Here is a 21,914-nt window from a genome sequence, read left to right on the forward strand (position 1 = left end):
TCTACAAAGTGAATTCTAAGACAACTACGGCTATTACACAGAGAAATCCTGTGTTAAAACAAAAACAAAAACAAACATACATATGTATATACATATACATATATATCAAAATCATTCAACAGTTTTTATTTCTTCATACACCCTTTAGTTTTTAAAATATATAATTTATGTACCTTAATCATTTTATTTAATTAAAAAAATTAAAGATCGGGGTTAAACTTTTTTTTAACCATATAAACCATTTTTTTTGTTGCTGTTGTTGCGGGGGCTAAAGTCCTGTGCCACCATGTCCAGCATGTTAAACAATCTTTCAGTGTACAATTCACTAAGTATGCTCACAATGAACCATTATACTTATCTTTTATTTCAGTGCTAGGGATAGAAGCCAGGGTTACATACACGTCAACTAATCTATGTTCCAAGCTCAAAGACCTCGCTGGACTACCTCTAACTCGCTGGACTATGTGTAACTCGCTGGACTACCTCTCTTTTTCAAGACTGAGTCATGGCTTTGCTTCAGCCCCATGAGTGGGAGACTGCAGGCATATAGTAAAACATCTGTTTATATTTTCCTTCATAAGTCCATTTTAAAATCTACATATTTGTAAACTTGAAGTTCTATATACAACTTAGTATTTCAGTTTTGGGGGGAATTTCACTCATTTTATGAACACAGTATGAGAAGCTGAGTGTAATGTTCCATGCTTTTAATCCAAGTACTTGGAAGGCAGAGGCAGGTGGATCTCTGAGTTCAGGGCCACATAGTAAGCCTGGTCTACATAATAAGTTTCAAGCCAGCCACAGCTACAGAGCCACACAGTGAGTCCCTATCTCGGGGAAATGAATGAACTAACGAATCAACAACCAACCTACCACTAACCAACCATCAACTAACCAACTAACCAAAAAAACTTACCAGTCAAGTGGGCTATCATGATGCCCCTGCCAGTAAAGACCCTAGCAGAGAAAAAGTTGTGACTAGAGTGCAGTATCATGACTCTGTGTAAAGGTAGAAAAATTTGTTCTCTTACCTCTGCTACACCATGCTTGTCTATGCATGTGCACGCGTGAGCGCACAGACACACACAGACACACAGACACACAGACACACACACACACACACACACACACACACACACACACACACACACACACACACGTTACCTGAGGGAAGGGAGGCAAGATGGAAATGGGACATTTCTTGAGGAAGGTGGAAAGAAGGAACAAAGAGGCAGTGGACAGAAAAGTAGAAGAAAACACAGGAGCTTTTTGAAAAGAAAGCTTCTGGGAAGGACAGCGTTTTCCTTCTCTAACTAGGGTTTTGGTGTGTTTTTCTTTTGTTCAGATATTCATTCTTTAAAATCCACTGTGAAGTTTCTGGAATCTTACTCAATTAAATTGCTTTAGAAACATTCAGATATGCAACTGAACTAAGTTAGTTCTGCTATCCTGTAAAACCAGTTTCCTTAGTCAACGTTATCAAACAATTGCCTTGACTTTGTTTTCACAGAACTGACCCAGGTTGAATAAATTCAACTGACAAGTTGCTTTGTGTTTCAAAGTGCAGTCTTCAGCCTGTGCCAGAGTTGGAAGGGACAGAGGTAGAGGGAAGGACAGGCAGTCACAGACTATAGTAAACTTTGGTCTAGACTGAGTAGTCTAAAACTTAGCAATCTGATTTTAGTTGTACAAAGAATATAACAGTTGCTACCCCTACACATTCTAGTTCAATTTTTTTCACACCAGCAAGCAACATGTCTGATTTTAAAACAGTAAAATGAGCCAAAAGCCTTACTTTTACGGTATTACATATACCTGTTGGGACTTGCTCATGCTCATGAGCACCACAACATTACTGTTTTAATGTCTTTATAACTGTATATAATCTTCCAAATATTTGTTCCACCCCCATCCCTAGCTCTCTAGGGCCTTGATGTACCACCTAATGTACGTAAACAAGTAAGTGCTCTACCATTGAGATAACTTTAGCCTTTCCAGGGGAAAAAAGAATAAACTTTTTTTTTCAATAAACTTTTTTTTGAAAGAATAAAAAGTGGTGACCTTTTTTATTTTTGAAAAAGTTAACTGAACAAATTTAATTTCTCTGATTAAAATTTTTCCCCAATATGGCTTTATAAGGCTTCTTTTACTTACCTTAATACATATTCAAAAAGTTTCACAATCAATTGCTGCCTTTTGTTAGTAATCTTTTCCTTATAGAAAGGTGTTAGTAACTAATGACTAAGGCATTATACAATACATGATTCATGACTAAACCCATGATACAACAGTTTATAGAATTGTTATTCCTCCTTTGTTTCAAACATTTGTACATATGATTCAGAGGAAATCAGTACCTGATCAATAAGTATATTTTTCATTCACATACTAATTCAAAATACTTGGATGATAATCCAAATTTATATTTTTCTCTTAAGATTTACAAAATATACAGATGACCACACCTGTTAGGATTCTGTGTAAGCTCCACTCCACAACAGCCAGGTATGCCCCTCCCCACAGTTGCCTGGCAACAGCCAGGTAGGCCTGGCCCACTATAATAGAGGGGGCGAGGGGGGCTCTTCTCTCTCTTACCTCTCTCACTCTCACCTCTCTCCTCTCTTAGGCTCTCCCCCCTTCCCCCCTCTCTCCATGAGGTCATGGCCGGCCTCCACTTCTCTACTCTCTCTCTTTGTCTCTCTCTCTCTTTCTCTGCCTCCACTACCCCATTAACTCCCATCCTCTGCCCTGAATAAACTCTACTCTATACCATGTCTGTGTGCGTGTGGTCCCTCACGGGGAAGGGATGTCTGGGCATGGGCCTGCTGGGGCACCCCCTTCCCCACACCACCTTATACCACATTTTCTAAACCTCTCTCTCTTTTCATGAACCCAACACCCCCCCCCCCCTTCCCTCCCTTTCTTTCTTTTGTTCGTTTTTTTTTTTTTCCGAGACAGGGTCTCTCTGTGTAGCCCTGGCTATCCTGGAACTCACACTGCAGATCAGGCTGGTCTTGAACCCAGACACCTAGATATTTCTGCCTACACAGTGCTGGCATAAGAGATGTGTGCCACCTCGGCCTAGCCTGTGTGTATTTTCTTAAGTGGTAGAAGTTTTTCTTGTGAAGTTTGTTTTTATAGGAGCTCCTGGAAATTAGGCCCTTTGTTATCAGGGACAGATCGTACTGTGTTCTGCGAAGTGGACTTACATATATAAATAGAGGTAGATTATAGTAACTGCTTGCACATCCTTGGTTACTCTTTCAGATCATGTTAGGAATATGAAATGTCTACTAGATGTTCAGCACTAGGCAAAATCTTTGCTCTCAATCACTTCAGGAAATGTTACAAAAGAGTGGGTCTCATCCTGACCAGGACTAAACTAAAATCGGACGGGGCTCTGGCTCTGAGAAGCAGCCAGACCTGGAGAATGGGCAGCTATCAGTCTTGCACTTGCTTTGGGCTGCTTCAATCGACTATATTTTGTGAGTAAGCCATGTAATATCTTGAACTGAGTGTCCTCTCCATTAAAGCCAGTTCCAGTTTGTGTATTAATGACATCATCATCTCTAACAAGTTTAGGATTTAGTTGTTAGGGTCCGGGAGAAAGTGTCGAGTGTGCTGTGCTGGTTGCTGGGCTGTAGGTAGGGAGGCCTGGAGAGTCTCAGGGTAGAGAGAGTGTAGACAGGCTTGTAATGGAGAGACAACAACTGGGGTGTAGAACAGCAGCTGTTCACCAGTGTTTGTGCACATTTTCCTGTACTTTAATAACCAAAAGCAAGTAGTGCTAACTGATCATCACCTATGCTTCTCGTTTTGAGATTCTTAAAAATAATTGATACAGTCTATATGTGTGGCCCATTGAATTTTCCATGTTCCAAGGGTTTGGATTATAGGGATGCACTACAAGGCATCAAGGCGAGGTCTAGCTGCGACCTCAATGTTGGTATGAAGGAGAAAGTCAGAAGAGGAAGAGGGCAAAGCATCTGAGTCAGCAGCATGGAAGACACAATTGGATTCACTGCAGTATACAGGACTGTAAGTATACAGGACTCCATGCACAGTGTGGTCCTGCATAATGTTTATTAGGAGTTGTTACAAATAAGGATTCTTCAGCCTCATTCTCCAGACCTGATCATAATCCTTAGGGCAGGATTATGATCATCTTACCTGCATCTTAAATGAGAACCTTGGATGATCCTTATGCTCGCTAATTTCTGTCTGTTCATTTCAGAAAGGCTCTCACACCGTATACTGGGCTCTCACTCCATAGCCTGGGCTCTCACACCATAGCTTGGGCTCTCACACCATAGCCTGGGCTCTCACACCATAGCCTGGGCTCTCACACCGTAGCCTGAGCTCTCACACCATAGCCTGGGCTCTCACACCGTAGCCTGAGCTCTCACACTGTAGCCTGGGCTCTCACTCCATAGCCTGGGCTCTTACACAGTAGCCTGGGCTCTCATGCCATATCCTGGGCTCTCACGCCATAGCCTGGGCTCGCACACCATAGCCTGGGCTCTCACACCGTAGCCTGGGCTCTCACACCGTAGCCTAGGCTGGCCTGAACTCACAATTTAGCCGTGCCTTAGTTGCCCAAATCCTGAGATTACCAATGGAACAAACCTTATTAGTATTTTAGAATTACTGTAGCAGTATGAGAACTGAGCAAAGGGCAGACACGAAAGGACCAGCTCCATAAGAGGCAGAAGAAGGAGAAGGTGAAGGCTCAGTAAAGAGACAATGTCTATACTGCAGGATGACCTGAGTCTCATCCCCAGAGGCCTCACAGTAAACTAGACTCTTGATAGTTGTTCTATGATTATCACACATGCTTAGCACATATACGTGCACAAGCATAGACATGACAGACTGACAGGCTGGCTGACACACACACACACACACACACACACACACACACACACACACACACGTATGGTAGAAGACAGATACCAGCTAAGTCAACTAAAGCACCATCCAAATTGTAAGGGCAGGGTTACAGTGGCCTCTTTGTAATGCAAAATGAAATGATTTCTAGAATATCTATAATATTACATTGCAAGTAGATCAATTTGATGTGCACTAAGAACACTAGTGATTAGGAAGTTATTTAACTACAAGGAAAGGGCATACTGATGGAGGAAGAAATACATTAATATAATAAATGTATTTAAAGGAAGAATAAAAAAGATGCTGAACAATCCTCTGCTAAAGGGGCTCGGTGATAACCAGCTCAGGTGATGGAGCTATGGGGTGCTGCTCTCCGCAGTGTGCTGAGGGAAGGAGGTCAGATATGGAAAGCAAAAGCACCAGGTAGCAGAATGTGGGACCAGTCAATAGTCACAATATCAATTATCCATGCTTCCTAACTGCTACAAAAACAACAGCTCTCCTTACGAAAATTTTAGCACAGCTGGGTAGAGGGGGTGCACGCCTGTAATCCCAGCACTTGGGAGGCAGAGGCAGGCGGATTTCTGAGTTCGAGGCCAGCCTGGTCTACAGAGTGAGTTACAGGACACCCAAGGGCTACACAGAGAAACCCTGTCTCGAAAAAACCCAAAACCAAGAAACAAAACGAAACAAAACAAAACAAAACAAAACAAAACAAAAAACAAAACCAAAAACAAATTAGCACAGTTTCCTAAGGCCAAAGCCTTCTCTTGCTTTGCTTTCCTCTGGTAGGTCTTTACAGACTACCTACTGGACTGTAAACTATAGACACTCAGAGGCCTGGTAGACACAGCTGGCAGCCAGGCCATGGAGAGTGCTAGTGAGCATCAGCTAAGGCTCAACTCCACAGGGAAAAGCCAGGAGAGGCTTGAGAGAAGAATATAGAATACTTACAACACTGTGCCTTGAGTTCAAACACAGTACTACTGTAATGAAAGGCCTGGAAGAAACCCGGGTTCTCCGCAAGAGCAACATGTGCTCTATATCTATACCTCTATCTCTAAGCAATGAATGAATTAGAGGCAGAGTGTCTCTGCATAGCCCTGGCTGTCCTGGAACTCACTCTATAGAGCAGGCTGGCCTCAAACTCAGAGATCCTCCTACCCCTGACTCCAGAGTCCTGGGAGTAAGGGCGTGCTCCAATACTGCCTGGCTAAGAAATTCTTTTTACAATGGCTCAGCTCTATGGCAATGTCAGATTTGGGTGTGAGATTTGTAGAGTGTTTTGCAAATGGCTCTTAGTATATTGTCCTAGATTTAGTTTGTTTGTTTTGTTTTTTTGTGCTTTTGTTTTTTCCAGACAGGGTTTCTCTGTGTAGCCCTGGCTGGCCTGGAACTCTCTCTGTAGACCAGACTGGCCTTCAACTCAGAAATCCACCTGCCTCTACCTCCCAGAGTGCTGGGATTATAGGCGTGCGCCATCACTGCCCGGCTGTCCTAGATTTAGAATAACTGATATTTTTCAAAAATGAACCATAATCAAGATTTCGTTTTTGGAATTGCTGTTGTCCTATCCCTCCTTACTTCCCTCCCTCCTTCCCTTCCCCCCTCCCTCCCTCTTTTCCCCCTCCCTCTATTCCTTCATCCCTTTCCCCCCTCCCTCTATCCCTCCATCCCTTCCCCCTCCCTCCAACCTTCCATCCCTTTCCCCTCCCTCTATCCTTCCATCCCTTCCCTCCTCCCTCCCTCTTTTCTCTCCCTCCCTTCCTCCCTCTCTCCCTCTTCCTTCCTTCCTTCCTTCCTTCCTTCCTTCCTTCCTTCCTTCCTTCCTTCCTTCCTTCCTTCCTTCCAAGACAACTGTCTTGCTACATAAGTCATTGAGCACATGGTTTTCTTGTCTTGGCTTCAAGAGCTAAGACTGTAGGCATCCGCTACAATACCAACTTGAAGAATTCTTGCTTTAAACATTTCACAAGGTTTGACACAGACCTGCTATTGCAGGAATAGCAAATGTTTTGTCCTTATAGCACATTAATTATTCACATGGAATACAAGCACACGTGCTGATCTTTATTTTTTTTTTTATTTTTTAATTTTTTTATTTTTTATTTTTTGGTTTTTTGGATTTGGTTTTTTCGAGACAGGGTTTCTCTGTGTAGCCCTAGCTGTCCTGGAACTCACTCTATAGACCAGGCTGGCCTCGAACTCAGAAATCCGCCTTCCTCTGATTCCCAAGTGCTGGGATTACAGGTGTGCACTACGGCTGCCCGGCTCATCTGATCTTTACTTTAACATAATTATTTTAAGGCAGGGTAACCCAGGCTGGCCTTAAAACTCAAGCTGTAACTGAGGATAATCTTGAAATCCTCATTCTCTGGTTACCAGCCACACGTGCTAGGATTATAGGTGGATGCCACCGTGCCTGGTTTATGGGGTGCAGGGGCTTAAAATTAGGAAGTGGTTCATGTGAAGCAAGGGACTCTACCAACTGAGTCACATGCTCAGTCTGGTTATTATTATTAAAGCAAATGTTATTTTTCATAAAGTTCCACAGCAAAACAGCCTCAACTCACAAGGGACAGAGTGATAATCGTTAATGAAGCTGATTTTCCTGCTGTGTCACAGTTCCTGTGAATTTTGTTTATCTGGATCCCCCCTCCTTTCACAAATTCTTCAAAACTTGCCATGAGTCATCAACTTAATAAGCACTCATATCTAGTTATTCCTCATGTGATATTCCGAATGCCAGCCATGGAAATGGGCCAAGGATTCTCAAAAAAAGACTCATATATGGGTAGTGTTTAACATTCTTAGTCATCAGGGAAACACAGACTCCAACTACGGTGAGATTCGTATTTACTGCAGGAGGAATGGGGTTCTATCTCACCTGGTGAAGAAGATAATGGCGGCAAATGCTGGTGAAGATGTTAAGTGAGGAGCACTTACACAATTGGCAGGAGTACGAACTGATGCAAATGCCATGGAGAGATGTCTGCAGTTTTCTCAGAGTGGTGAGACTAGCACTACTACACGACCCAGGTTCCTGCTCTCTTGGACACATACCCACTGACATCCATATGGTGTTAGCAAGATACTGATACTCCATGGCTTATTCACAAAGGCTCAAAACTCAATCAGCTTAGATGCTCATCAACTGATGAATAGATAGTGAATACATAGTACCAATATATAATGGAATTTAATTAAGTGTAAAGAAAAAGAAAACTGCAGAAAAATGGATGGAAATGAAAAATATACTAAGGGAGGTAATCCATGCACAGAAAACCCAATGCCACATGCTTTCTCTCATATGTCATAGCTTCCAAATTTAGAATCACATGTTGAATTGGGAATGTCTGTAGAGACCATAAAGCTAGAAAATGGCGATGGGGTGGGGGCGGTCTTCAGGAGAGTGGGATAGGGAACACAGTGACATGAAAGTGGAGGGAGAGCATGGAGAGGCGGGACTAGGCAGAGGAAGGTGAGCCTGAACTCAGCCTATTAGCCACTCTGCATAGGTGGGCAACGCTGATTCGAGAATCCATGAGACAGCAAATGAAACCTAGTGCCAGCGGTGGGATACTTCTCTATGGTTAAGAAGGCTCAAAGGCGGGGCTGGAGAGATGGCTCAGCGGTTAAGAGCACTGACTGCTCTTACAAAGGTCCTGAGATCAATTCCCAGCAACCACATGGTGGCTCACAACCACCTGTAATGAGATCTGACACCCTCTTCTGGTGCATCTGAAGACAGCTACAGTGTACTTACATATAATAAATAAATAAATATTAAAAAAAAATAAAAGAAGGCCCAAAGGCTCAGGTGGCCCCATCCACAATGCACTGGTCTGCAGTCAGTCATCACTAATTAAGAAAATGCCTTACAGACTTGTGCGCAGCCAGATCTTATGGGGCACTTTGTTAATTGAGGCTCCCTACTCTCTGATGGCTAGCTTATGTCAAGTTGTCATAAAACTAGCCAGCACAGTTGGGAAGGTCACATGCCTTGTTTTGCTAAATGGACAGTAGTCAAGCTTCCTCTTAGATAACTGTTTATATAGGCATAGACTAAAGCTGTTGGAAGACACGGTCAGAAGCTTTATGAAGTGAACAGTGGTTGTTGGTGCAGAGGCATGGATAGTCAAGGTGCTGAGACTTCTGAGTGACATTTTTTTAATTAAAAAGATTCTTTTATCATACAGTACATCCTGACCACAGTTTCTCTTCCCTCTACTCCTCCCAGCTCCCCTCTCCTAGATCTTCTCCTCTTCCATTTCCCTTCAGAAAGGAGCAGTTGAGTGTTCAAGCACTGAGAAGCATGTCACCTGCCCCAAGGCTCAGGGACACACAGGCAAACGGAGCAGAGGACAGAGCGTGAGGAGCTGGAGGAGGGCTGTGGACGCTGTGTGCTGGGCATGCCGTGGCTACTGTACCCACGAAGTCACAGCAGCAGCAGGTGCCAGCAGACCCTGTACAGGACTGGGCACAACAGCATTTAGTCACGGACGACACATATTTTAGTGAGGGACAAAGGTCAGGAGAACATCATTTGGCAGAAGCAGTGTTAAACTAAACTAAAAAACATCTTTCGAATCCTAAAAATTAGAATGAAACACAGAAGGAAGTCAGGCTCCTCCACCCCTCACCTCCCTTCTTCCTTCTTCCTTTCCTGGAAAGGAAAATAATAAAACTGAACGTGGGGCCTTGCTAATGTTAGGAGCATGCTCTATCTCTGAATTGTATTCCCAATCCTCATTTAATTCTTTGAATTTTTTAGACAAAGTCTTATAAGTTGCTGACGCTGGCCTTTTATAACCCAAGTAGGCCTTAAACTTAAAATCCTTTCCTGAGTAATAAAACTATAAGCCAGAACTGCCAGGCTCTGCTTACTTTAAAGTTTACCTGGGCAAAAAGTCTTTCCAGAAACAAAACTGAGCCCAGCAATCCCATGCCTACTTGACTGAAAATGTGATTCAAACATTTAATTGTTCCTGAAGCACATTTCACAGAAATGTGCAAAAAGGCAGTGAGAGCCTGAATGTTTACCACAGAATGAATGAACAATCTATGGTAAGTCTACAAATACATGGACCAGAATATTATTTACTAGTAAAATGTCACAAAGTGTAAGGTATATGCTACAACGTAGATGAACTTAGAAAACAGTATGCTCAACAAAAGAAGCTCGATACAAGTGGTCAGAACCTATATAATTCCATTCCATTTAGCAACTATGCTGAGTAGGTAAACACACAGAAAAGCCAACAGGTCTGTGTGTTTAGACAGAGCGATGTCAGAGCTGGGGGTGGGTGCGAGTGACTGATTGCTTAGTGGGGAAAGGCTTTATTATGTAGTAATAAAAATGTTTTGTAACTAGTTAGGAGTGATTGCACCATATTCTGAATGAATGTAGGATGGTTTACTTTACAATGATTAATTTTATGACATGTGAGTTTCACCTGGGAATTAAAAACCAATGATGAATCATAAAACATAAAAATGATAAATTAGACTTTATCAAAATTAAAAAAGTTCATACATCAAGGAACAGTCACAGAGGATGCAAGACAACACAAAACCTCGGAGAATGTATTTGCAGTCCCTTATGTGCCAAAGGTCTACAATGCACAGAGAACTCATGCCAATCAACAAATATCAAGCCAAAAGATACAACTAAAAATCAGGGGAAATGAGTTGAAAACATATTCCTATGGTTGAGAGGCCCTTATTAATTCATATTTCAATTAAGTTGTCACTGTGACTAAATTAAGATAGGTGGTATTTGGGTTAGGGATGTAGCTCATGGTAGAACTTTATACTGGGTTCCATTCTCAGCATAGTAACAAGTTCGTGAATAATAACAACATAAACACTAAGGGGTGCTAGTGTTTAAGAGGTGTTGTGACCTCCAAGACAGAGAGCCTTGTAGGAGTTTTAATCCAGCAACATGGCTGCTCTGGCAAGGGACCACATATAAAGACCTTCTAATCTGTGCGATCAGGTAGAAAACACACCTTTAATCTCCCTGGCTGCAATTTTGACACACCCTTAAAAAACACTTTAATCCAATGAAGGTAAAATTGAGTTGTAGAAGGAAGCAGACATATTTGAAAGTTTCTTATTGAGGGGCAGAAAAAAAATGATGAATCAGAGAAAGATTGACAGAATGAGTCAGAGGTAGGAAATGCCCACTCACAAAGGACAGATAGGAAAGAGATGTGACTTAAGAGAGCAGTACAAAGAGAGATGGGGCTAGAAAGAGGAGACAGTTTTACTGGGATGGTTTTACAGAGACAGGGTGGCAGGTTAAGACAGAACAAGCCAGAGAATGAGAAGAAGCCAGAAGATTAAAACAGATTGTCAGAGTTAGTTTGGGGCCAAGCAGAGCAATTCAGTGAGAAGCAGAGAGAAATCAGTTTCAATCAGACAGCTTGGAGAGGATTTTGGGCCAGAACAGCTGAGTTAACTAGCAAACTAGAGGTCAGAAAGAACTATAAAGGGTGTGCTTATTCACAGCAAGCCTCTGGAATGGCAATGATGTCTGGGCCAGCCTTCACACATATTATCATTTGTTCCTGCTTCCAGGTTCCTGTTCTGAGTTCCAGTAGTAACTTCCTTTGATGATGAACAGCAATATGGAAGTGTAAGCCAAATTTTCCTTCCCAAGTTGTTTTTTGTCATGGTGTTACTTTACAGCAATATCAATACCAACTAAGACAGGTTTCCAGGCCTAAGCAAGAAACTAGCTGAAACTGATACAACTCACAAAAAAGAAAACAGGCTCTCTTAATGGAATCTCATTGATATATCAACCACACACCCAGTGCAGCCCCAGTCAGGAGGAGTTGGCCAACACAAAGCAAACTAACTCAAGGTTTTGTTTGTTTGTTTTTTCGAGACAGTGTTCCTCTGTATAGCCCTGGCAGTCCTGGAACTCACTCTGTAGACCAGGCTGGCCTCAAACTCAGAAATCCGCCTGCCTCTGCCTCCCAAGTGCTGGGATTAAAGGCGTTCAGCGCCACTGCCGGGCGGACCATTTGTTTCATTAAAATTTGCTTTGTTTTGATTGTTTTTGATTTGATTTGTTTTTGTCCCTCTCTCTCTTTTCCTTTTTGGAGACAAAGAGAAAACAAGGTTGGCTGTTTAGGGAGATCTGGGAGGAATCCTGGAAGGGGAAAACATGATCAAAATAAAGTATATGAAAACCTTTTTGCAATTAAAAAAAGTAATAAATTAAAAAAGGCTTAGTATCATTAATTAAACAGAAACTTTAAAAAAATTCAAATATTTAACAATCAGCAAAATCTGCCAAGCTTGTTTTTTTTTTTTTGGATTTGGTTTTTTCGAGACAGGGTTTCTCTGTATAGCCCTGGCTGTCCTCGAACTCAGAAATCCACCGGCCTCTGCCTCCCAGAGTGCTGGGATTACAGGCGTGCGCCACCATTGCCTGGCTTTTTTTTTTTTTTTAAAGATTTATTGATTTATTATATGTAAGTACACAATAGCTGTTTTCAGACACACCAGAAGAGGGTATCGAATCTCATTACGGATGGTTGTGAGCTACCATGTGGTTGCTGGGATTTGAACTCAGGACCTCTGGAAAAGCAGTCAGTGCTGTTAACCTCTGAGCCATCTCTCCAGCTCCCATGCTTGTTTTGCCAGTGGACACCGTGAAGCCCAGGCTCTGGACTAGCCTGCTTTCCACTTCCGCTTCCTTGTCCTGGGCATTCAGTCTCCCTTCTCGTCTGCTCTGCCACGCACGCATGCTAAGTTGTTTAGGGGTCTCAACATTCAGTGCGGTCTACAAGTTTGAAATCATTTTGCATGCAGCTTATTTTCTGACTGCTCGGCAGGTAATTGTAGGCGCTAGCAAGGGCCGCCCAGGAGAGGGAGCACCGCGCTTCTGGGTCTTCGGCGCAGCTACTCACCTCTTGTGAAAGCTGTCTTACGTGGTTCTTTTGATGTTCCAGATCTTTTAAAATTAATGAATTTTGTTTTTCTAACTGAAGAACTCTTCTTGCCAAGTGGACACTAGGTAAATAAAATGAAAAGCATTCATGTACACCAAAGTAGTAATGCTGTCTGCAACTGGTACAACTCAATAGATATTTGTATGCCAGAAAGTGGACTCATTCTTTCCTAATAACACACATAGTAACAGAAAACAATAACAATACAAACCAAAGTACACCGGAAGAGCAATACTTTACCAACTCCGATCTCTGAAAGGAACAACCCTGACATTTCAATATAGTAAGCATGATATCCTGATTACTGTGCCCTTCCCATCTAGGTAGAATTACATTATGTTACTAGCTTGACAGTCAAAGAGAGCCATTTACAGTTTTCTCATTTTAACAACAATTTCCAAATTACAAAGTACTTGAGATTATTACCTAAAATTATTTGAATATCATGTGCAAAAGCTTACATTTTGGAAAGTGTTTCTACCAGTCAATATAATGAATTTTATAATACAAAACATAACCCAACAGGTTTGCTGTGTCAGTGGCCGTGGAAGGGATGTGCAACAGTAAAGAATGACCACAGCACAGGCAGACCTGTACCAGAGGAACCCCTTCCTTCCGGTGTCTGTGCCCCTCCCCTGGCAGGGTCTTATGCCTGTATCCTAGGTGACTCCAAGTGTGAGGCCTACAGGCATACACCTAAGGCCCACCACGCTCTGCCCCATCGCAGCCCTTGTTTGTTGGTTTGAGTTTTCAAGACAGGGTTTCTCTGTGTAGCCTTTGCTGTCTATTTGAACAATTCCAAGGCTCAAAGGAAACACACTTTTTTCTTCTTTTTCTTTGATTTTTTTTTTCTTCCCCTGAGACAGGGTTTCTCTGTATGGCCCTGGCTGTCCTGGAATGAACTCTGTAGACCATGCTCGCCTCGAACTCAGAAATCCGCCTGCCTCTGCCTCTCAGAGTGCTGGGATTACAGGCATGCGCCACCACCGCCCAGCTCACACTTTTTTTTTTTTTTAAAAGTACAGGTAATGCCGCGAAATCATATCATTCTCAAGACCTACACTGTATTTTCATATAAGTTACCCTATCAATTTAACCTATGAATGGACAATTCATGGAATTTTCACAATGTTGAGTTGTTATTTTAATTTCCACCAAATAATCCTACAGAACAAAATGAGCCCTACTGTATTTATATTTCCTAGCCAAAGACAAAGGAATTCATGTAAGATTGCTAAATATCATCTAACACATTTATGTGTAAGGGCTGCTCATCCAAAGTTGAAACATACACGTTTTCATAAATGTTTATTGGATGATCTCAACTGTGTGTCTATGGGCTGGAGAGATGGCTCAGAGGTTAAGAGCACTGACTGCTCTTCCAAAGGTTCTGAGTTCAAATGCCAGCAACCAAATGGTGGCTCACAACCATCTGTACAGCTACAGTGTACTCATATACATAAAAAGTAAATAACTCTTTAAAAAACAAAACAAAGCAAAACAAACCAGTGTGTCTACATCTAATATTCTTTGATCTGGACATCTAATATTCTTAGATCTGGCAGGATATTTGCCAATCAGTTGACATTACAGATGACAAAGAAGTAGTTTTCATTTTTGACAACAATTCTTTTAAAAAATTATGTACTAAAATATATAATAATATGCAACTAGCAGAATAGACCCCAACTTAAAGTGTAGAGTTGTGTAGCTCTCGGTCCAACAGAACTTGGGACCATTTCTACTGCGCCCCAAACAGTCAACCTTTGTCTTTCCCACCCTTTATTAAATGCCTCTTAACCCCTCCACTCCATTTTAGAGTACCTCTAAACAACTTTCTTCTTATGCACTTTAAAGGAATTTATAGTTTACATTTTATTAAATTTTAATACTTTATCAACAATGAAATTTATATAATAAACCTGTTATAGTTGACATAGTTTTATACAGAAAACAATTCAGGTTACAAAACCTCTCCCTTTAGGGTTGGGAGTGGGGATCAGGTTTTCTGCCTATTGTATTTCTTCAATTCTTTTCCATATTTTTTGGAAATAAGTGTGTAGTGTCTATATTTTTGTTATTCACAAAACATACCCTTTAGGGTATTTTCTAAATAACAATTTATCAACAAATGTATGATGAAGGTATTTACAATGTAATATGTAATAATGCTTATAGAACAAAGAACACAGTCAAATTCAATAACAAAGAAGCATAGATAAGAAAAAAATTTATGCAAATAAAACCTTTGCTTTCTATTAAGAAATGAGAGATGCTAAAACAACGAAATGTAACAGTCACCCATGTACCCACATTCTGAAGATGACAGTGACTTGGCAATAGCAAGCGAAATACATTATACTGCTTGCTCACTTGATTTGGGCAACTTGTGTTTAGCAAAATGCTCTTATGCAGATGGTGACAAAGTAAAAAATATCAGATGATGTAAACACTGAAGGTAGAGATTGTATTCCAGTGTTTTAAGTTTATCACAGAGGTAGTGTACTAATAAGAATGTCCCTGGCTTTAGTTAAGTCATTTTGAGAGAGAAACTCCACTCGCAGCAGATGAAAGGCATTATAGTCTGGGTATGAAGCGTTAGTGCATCCCACACCTCTTCAGATTGCCAGAGGCCCCAGGCACACATGTGGAACATATACATATGCACAGGCAAAACTCCTATACACAGAAAAGTAAAACAAAAAATATGGAAAAGAATTGAAGAAATACAATAGGCAGAAAATTAAAAATGTTCTAAGGTATCTCCCAGCATCTGGATCAGCAGGAACTAAGAGGGATACACTATGACAAGAGAGCACCTGGTGTCACCGTGCAGTGTGGGAGCACAAGCAGCACACAACCACAAAGTCTTGTTTGCTATTTTCAAATAGTTGCTGCTCACACAAAAACATTACTTCAGATTTTCAAGTTTTATCATGTCAAAAAGTTAATTGTATTTTAATCTACTTCAATTATATAAGCCCTTTTGGCTTTCCACATTGTGTACCAGAAAGAGTTTTAAGAAGGTCTGTAATTATTTATGCTTTTGGAAACCTCAAAGCACAAGTTATCCTACTGTATGCTTACACATCTATCAGAAACTTTAGAATTCTATATCAAATGAGAAACACAATCTGCTGCAATCACCTCACAGGAAACCAGCACTGCAGCATCTCAAGGAATGGACTCAGAAAGAAACAAAACAAAAAAACCCAAACAAACTCCAATGCCCAGGTTTCAGGTATTTTAAAGGCTTTATTAAAAAATGAAAACAAGCCAGGCGGGAATCCCACGCCTGTAATCCTAGTACTTTGAGAGGCAGAGGCAGGCGGATTTCTGAGTTTTAGGCCAGCCTGGTTTACAGAGTGAGTTCCAGGACAGCCGGGGCTATACAGAGAAACCCTGTCTCAAAAAAACCAAATCCAAACAAAACAAAACAAAACAAAACAAAACAAAACAAAACAAAACAACAAAACAAGGGCTGGGGAGATGGCTCAGCTGTTAAGAGCACTGTCTGCTCTTCAGAAGGTCCTGAGTTCAATTCCCAGCAACCACATGGTGACTCACAATCATCTGTAATGGGATCTGGTGCCCTCTTCTGATGTGTCTGGAGACAGCAACAGTGTACTCATATACACAGCATGAATAAATAAATCTTTAAAAGGGAAGAAAAAAATTGAAAACAAAAGTATTTTAATTAAACGATCTCATTTGGTGACTAGGGAGAAGTCTTGGAATTCTGATTTTTCTAACTGTGCACTGACTTAAGAACACCTTAACAGGGGCTGTGGAGATGGCTCAGCGGTTAAGAGGACTCGACTGTTCTTCCAGAGGTCCTGAGTTCAATTCCCAGCAACCACATGGTGGCTCACAACCATCTGTAATGGAATCTGATGCCCTCTTCTGATGTGTCTGAAGAGAGCAATGGTGTACTCATATAAATAAATAAATAAATCTTAAAAAAAAAAAAAGAACACCTTAACTGATATAATTTAATTCTTAAAATATTCTTTTGGCAGCAAGAGCCTTTCCATGGGCTTTATAACAAACTGACAGCAACATGGTAGCTACTGAAAATGACTTTGAACCTCAGTTTTAACATTAGCAGACCATGAAATGTTTCAGCGTGTGTCACACATGTAGGCCACCAGTCTTTGTTCTCATGTTCATCTCTCCTCCTGACTCTTCCCGTGCCCTCAGTTACTGTTTGCATCCTAACTATTGCCCTCACTCCCCTAGGGAGTATATTTTGAAAAATATTCGTACATGACAAATGTTCACAATAGGATATTAAGGAAAAAACTAAACTACTAAAACTATATGATGTCAAAAAATGCAAGGAAATTCATGTATTTGTATAAATTTCTGCACTGGCGGTGGTGGCGCACACCTTTAATCCCAGCACCTGGGAGGCAGAGGCAGGTAGATTTCTGAGTTCGAGGCCAGCCTGGTCTACAGAGTGAGTTCCAGGATAGCCAGGGCTACACAGAAAAACCCTGTCTTGAAAAAAAATTTTTTTTCTGATTGGTTATTTTGAATAATGGGACAACCATCAATTTTCCCAATTTTAAAAATAAAATACTTATAATCAATTAAATAGTAACATTACATATTTAATATTTGCTGTTGAATATATACAGTTTTAAATCAGAATAAGTATGAAGCAGATGTATAGCAGTTGAGAAATAGTTTTTTTGGTATACACTCTGTAATACACTTCCTCATATGACATATGATGACAGCTTTTTATGAAGCACTCCATTTATGACTGTGAGTCATTTCTATAACTCACTTTAAATCTGCAGTGCTTTAATTTCAAATGCAAAAAACTAATAAATACAGATTCTCTAAAGGCTCCACTGCTCTCTCTTGTCTTAAGTAAATAAATTTCAAGAGGGCACAAGGCAACTGCTTTTTGTACAAATAGCCCTTAAGAAACTAAGTGTTGATTTTGCAATCTTTAAAAGTGCATCAGATCCTAGAGTGGATTAGGCACCACTACTCAAACTGCACATAGTAGGTACTCAATAAAAACTGCTGAATGACTAAGGGTAGGGATGCATTCATGTCCTCTTTGGATGTCTAGACTTACAATCTCTTCCCTTAGTTTAGATGACCTGAGAAGCACTTCCTCAAAATAGCCTTGGGCTCACCATGTGAAAAATGCCTGGCACCAGCTGGCACGGGTATTAATAGCATACCCATTAGGCACTTGTTCAGGGCGCACAGATAGCTCCGTGATAGAATCTTCAGAAATATTTGGACAGTTAAGATCATTTGCACTATGAATCACTTGTGGTTCTTTAAATCTTTGGGCATCAAAGCAAAACAAAACAAAAAACAAAACAAAACATCCCCAATACCAAACACCAACCAACCAATCAACCCCATCTAAGAAACAAACCACATCTAACTTCTGGTTTTCTGAACTTCTTTAAAAAGCAAGCAACAATCACATTTAATTTCAAAGCTCAACATTGGAAAGAAAGCTTATAATAGCAAAAATCCTTTTACGCTGGTAAGAACCAGACTCCAGGATGGAGATGTTAAAACGAGGTCTGAGTTTTCCCTCAGCCTTGCTTCTGTCACCGACCCTCCATGAACAGAGCAGGCGCTTGCTCAGGAGTAGAGCTCACAGCTCTGCTCTTTTCCCCGGGACAATGGATTAAAAGAACCAGATAGATTTAAAAATTCCAAAATATCTTGAACCAGTCACACCAGCCTTAGGGAGCACCAGGAAGGGATGGGGTGGCAATCAATTTTTCAAATACTAAATAATCTAGTTAGTTTAGAAGCACCTGAAACTCTACTAAACATAATTAATCATTCTAGCTATAAACAGATACTTTCTAGTTATCTATTTATGATATTATCTAATATAATATTTTCAAATATTTAATCAATAAAATATAAGTTGGTATTTTTTACTTCTTTTATAAAATGCTACCCCATACCTGTTTTAGATAGTCATGAAGATAAATTATCTCTTCATGTTACTGCATCCATCACTTCCAAACTATCTACAAAAGGAACCAGAGAGATGGCTCAGTGGTTAAGAGCATATCTTAACACTGCTCTACGAAGGCCTAAGTCTCATTCCCTGGGTGTAATTCCAGCTTCAGATATGATGCTCTCTTTCAGATTGACAGTGCACATGGATGCACACTCAGAGATCTGGCACACACTCTCCTACTCCACAGGCACCTGTGCTCATATTTGCAAAGACATATGAATAAATACAAATGCACACACACACACACACACACACACACACACACACACACACAGAGAATAAAAACCTAAGCAGGGTGGTAGTGGTGCATGCCTTAAATCCCAGCACTTGGAGGCAGAGGCAGGCAGATCTCTGATTTCAAGGTCAGTGTGGTCTACCAAGCAAATTCCAGACAGCCAGGGTGACAGACACAGAGAAACCCTGTCTGGAACAGATAGAAAGAAACAAAATGAAAACAACAGCAAAAATCCCCCCACCCCACCCCCCAGACAGGGTTTCTCTGTATAGCCCTGGCAGTCCTGGAACTCACTCTGTAGATCAGGCTGGCCTCGAACTCAGAAATCTGCCTGCTTCTGCCTCCCAATTGCTGGTATTAAAGGCTTATGCCACCACTGCCTGACGAGCAAAAATCTTTAAAAAAAAAAAAATCACTGAAAATATCTACAAAAATATCAAAGTGTGGATTTTCTTCTTTTGTACATTTCTGAATTTCTAAATTAACCCCCACAAAACAATATCAGTTTTCAAATCTTGAGTATTAAGGTAAAGAAAAAAGAGTAGTAGGTATTCTACAGTGAGCTAGGAAGGCCAGAGAATAAGATGGCTGACTTGAAGATCTATCTTGGTGAGGAAATTCGATGGGACATGATGGCTGAAGAAATGCATGTCAGCTAGTGTGCAGCAGAGGCGAGTCCTAAGCTGTCACACTGACACAGGGCAACAACAACATGCTGATGTGGGGCCTATGGAGGAGGGACCTACAGGCCTGTGGCAACCCCAGGAGTGCAGGTGGCAGCAAGAGGAGCCGTCAGATCTGTCTAACACAGGCTGAATCCAGGGAGCTGATGAGTGCAGGGGTCTGTCGGGGCCGTGCCGATCTCCCTGGGAACCACGTGCGCTTGGTGCATCCTCTAACCAACTCTCCGGGTCTGCATGGAGCCCCAGTGCTCTTCTCTTCTCTTCTTCCTCCCACTTCCCTTCCTCTCCCGTCACCCACCTTTCACCCCCTTCTCTTCTTCCCTCATCTCTTTTCCTTCTTTCTCTGTTGACCATAGGATGATCCATTACCTAGCTCAGGTAGAACTCAGGACTCAGGGTTTAAGATCATCCAGCCCGGTGGGGCAACCGGTGTGCACCATCACTTGGGACTAGCCTCTGTGATTTACTTTTTATATTAATTAATTTTATATTAATTAATTTCAGAGATCTTGAAACATCTGGGAGACAAGGCTTAGCAGGTCAATAAGAGAATCTCCAGATTAGATTAACTGGGGGTAACGCACCCTAAATGTGAGCACCATTCATCCCACTCTGCTTCCTTCCTTCCTTCCTTCCTTCCTTCCTTCCTTCCTTCCTTCCTTCCTTCCTTCCTTCCTATGTGAGCGGCTACCTCCTGCTGCTGTGACCCCTTGATGACCTGTCCCCAAACTGTGAGTCGAACACTCCTTCCTTCCTACAGCGCACTTCTCAAGGATTTGGTCACAGCAATAAGACACGGAACTAGCACTTCTGGATAGTTTTAACTGCAATGTATATGCTTTCTCTATATTTCTTTCTTTAGCATGATTATATATAATAACATATTACATGTTAATATATATATACGTATATATATGCACATAAATAATAAACGAAGGATACAGAAATTGAAGGTAGTTCAATTAGTTTTAACCTGAAAATTATTGCTACAAAGTACTTGTACTTATCTGAAATTAATGTGAAAATAAAATGGCTTTAAAAGTTATTGCATCTAATACCATGAAAATTCTAATGTACACATCTACTAACCATTAAATTCACTTAAATATAGATGAAGTTCATGGTTATTACCATGTCCTACTTTGTGAGTACTTTAATATTTATGAATATTAAGAACAAGTAACTTCATCATTCAACTCAGCACATTATGAAAATGTACTATGTAATTACACTTAGCTTGAGTAGATAAGATAAATCTATATCGATTTTACCTTTGCTTCAGTCGTCTTTTCGCTGTTGTGGGAACATTAGCACCATAGCCATAGGAATAAAGAATTCTTTCAGCCTCATCTTCATTTTCAACTGAAAAGGATTAAAATGTATGATGTGAAATAACTCTTTTCCTTAAAAAGCATAGCAGAAGTCAAAATAAAGGATATGATAATGAATTAAGAATTCCAAGAACATTCCTAAGGACTAATGCACATTTGAGAGAGGTGAGTCATATTAAAGGATACTTTGATTGTATTTGTTGATTTATTTTTAGAAGATGTTGAGGGATTACATCACTTGATAAGCTATACCTTCTATGGAGCAAGTAACTCAGGTATGTTATTCTGAAGGGCTCAAAGATTTTAATATGGACTATAAAATGTATATATGTATAAAATGACAAAGAGAATCGGTTTGATAACGGTGAATACTGCTCCGTCTGTGCAACGAGTCCTCATGCGGCCTGGGCTCCCATTAACTTACGGCTGTCCAGGCTGACCCTGAGCTTCTGAGTCTCAGTCTCCACTTCCTGAGTACTGAGATTCCAAAAATACACAATCAGGGCCAAGGCTGGTTTAGAACAGGAGATCGCCCTGCCTCGTTTCCCTGAGGATAGGATTACAGGGAGTGTCACCATATGCACTATCAGCTTTTGAAGTGTTTCTGTTTTGGTTTTCAAAGCTGGTGAAGGGCGGAAGCCAAAGCTTGGAGAGTGGCACTCCTTAGGAGCTCTAAGGCTAGTCCATTGGCAGAAAGGTTTCTAAAACTTTGTATTAGTTCCCGACAAAAAGAAACATTTAATATTTAATCTGTTTAAGTCTAGCTACTGAAAATTTACATGAATATTAAAACCA

The 21,914-nt window shown here is 40.9% G+C and overlaps 1 protein-coding gene across 3 annotated transcripts in view; it reads right to left on the minus strand.

The window, feature by feature from the left end:
• The window catches only part of Pibf1 (progesterone immunomodulatory binding factor 1), a 182,155-nt gene that overhangs the window by 53,169 nt on the left and 107,072 nt on the right, over window positions 1-21,914 (minus strand). For all 3 annotated transcript variants that reach the window (XM_052190803.1, XM_052190804.1, XM_052190801.1), the window contains 2 exons: window positions 21,060-21,150; window positions 12,816-12,918 (listed from right to left, as the gene is read on the minus strand). In XM_052190803.1, coding sequence (XP_052046763.1) covers window positions 12,816-12,918; window positions 21,060-21,150 — 194 coding nt within the window. The remainder of the gene's footprint in view (window positions 1-12,815; window positions 12,919-21,059; window positions 21,151-21,914) is intronic.

Source organism: Apodemus sylvaticus, chromosome 8 (genome assembly GCF_947179515.1).
Source record: "Apodemus sylvaticus chromosome 8, mApoSyl1.1, whole genome shotgun sequence".
In the NCBI taxonomy this organism is placed as follows: Eukaryota; Metazoa; Chordata; class Mammalia; order Rodentia; family Muridae; genus Apodemus; species Apodemus sylvaticus.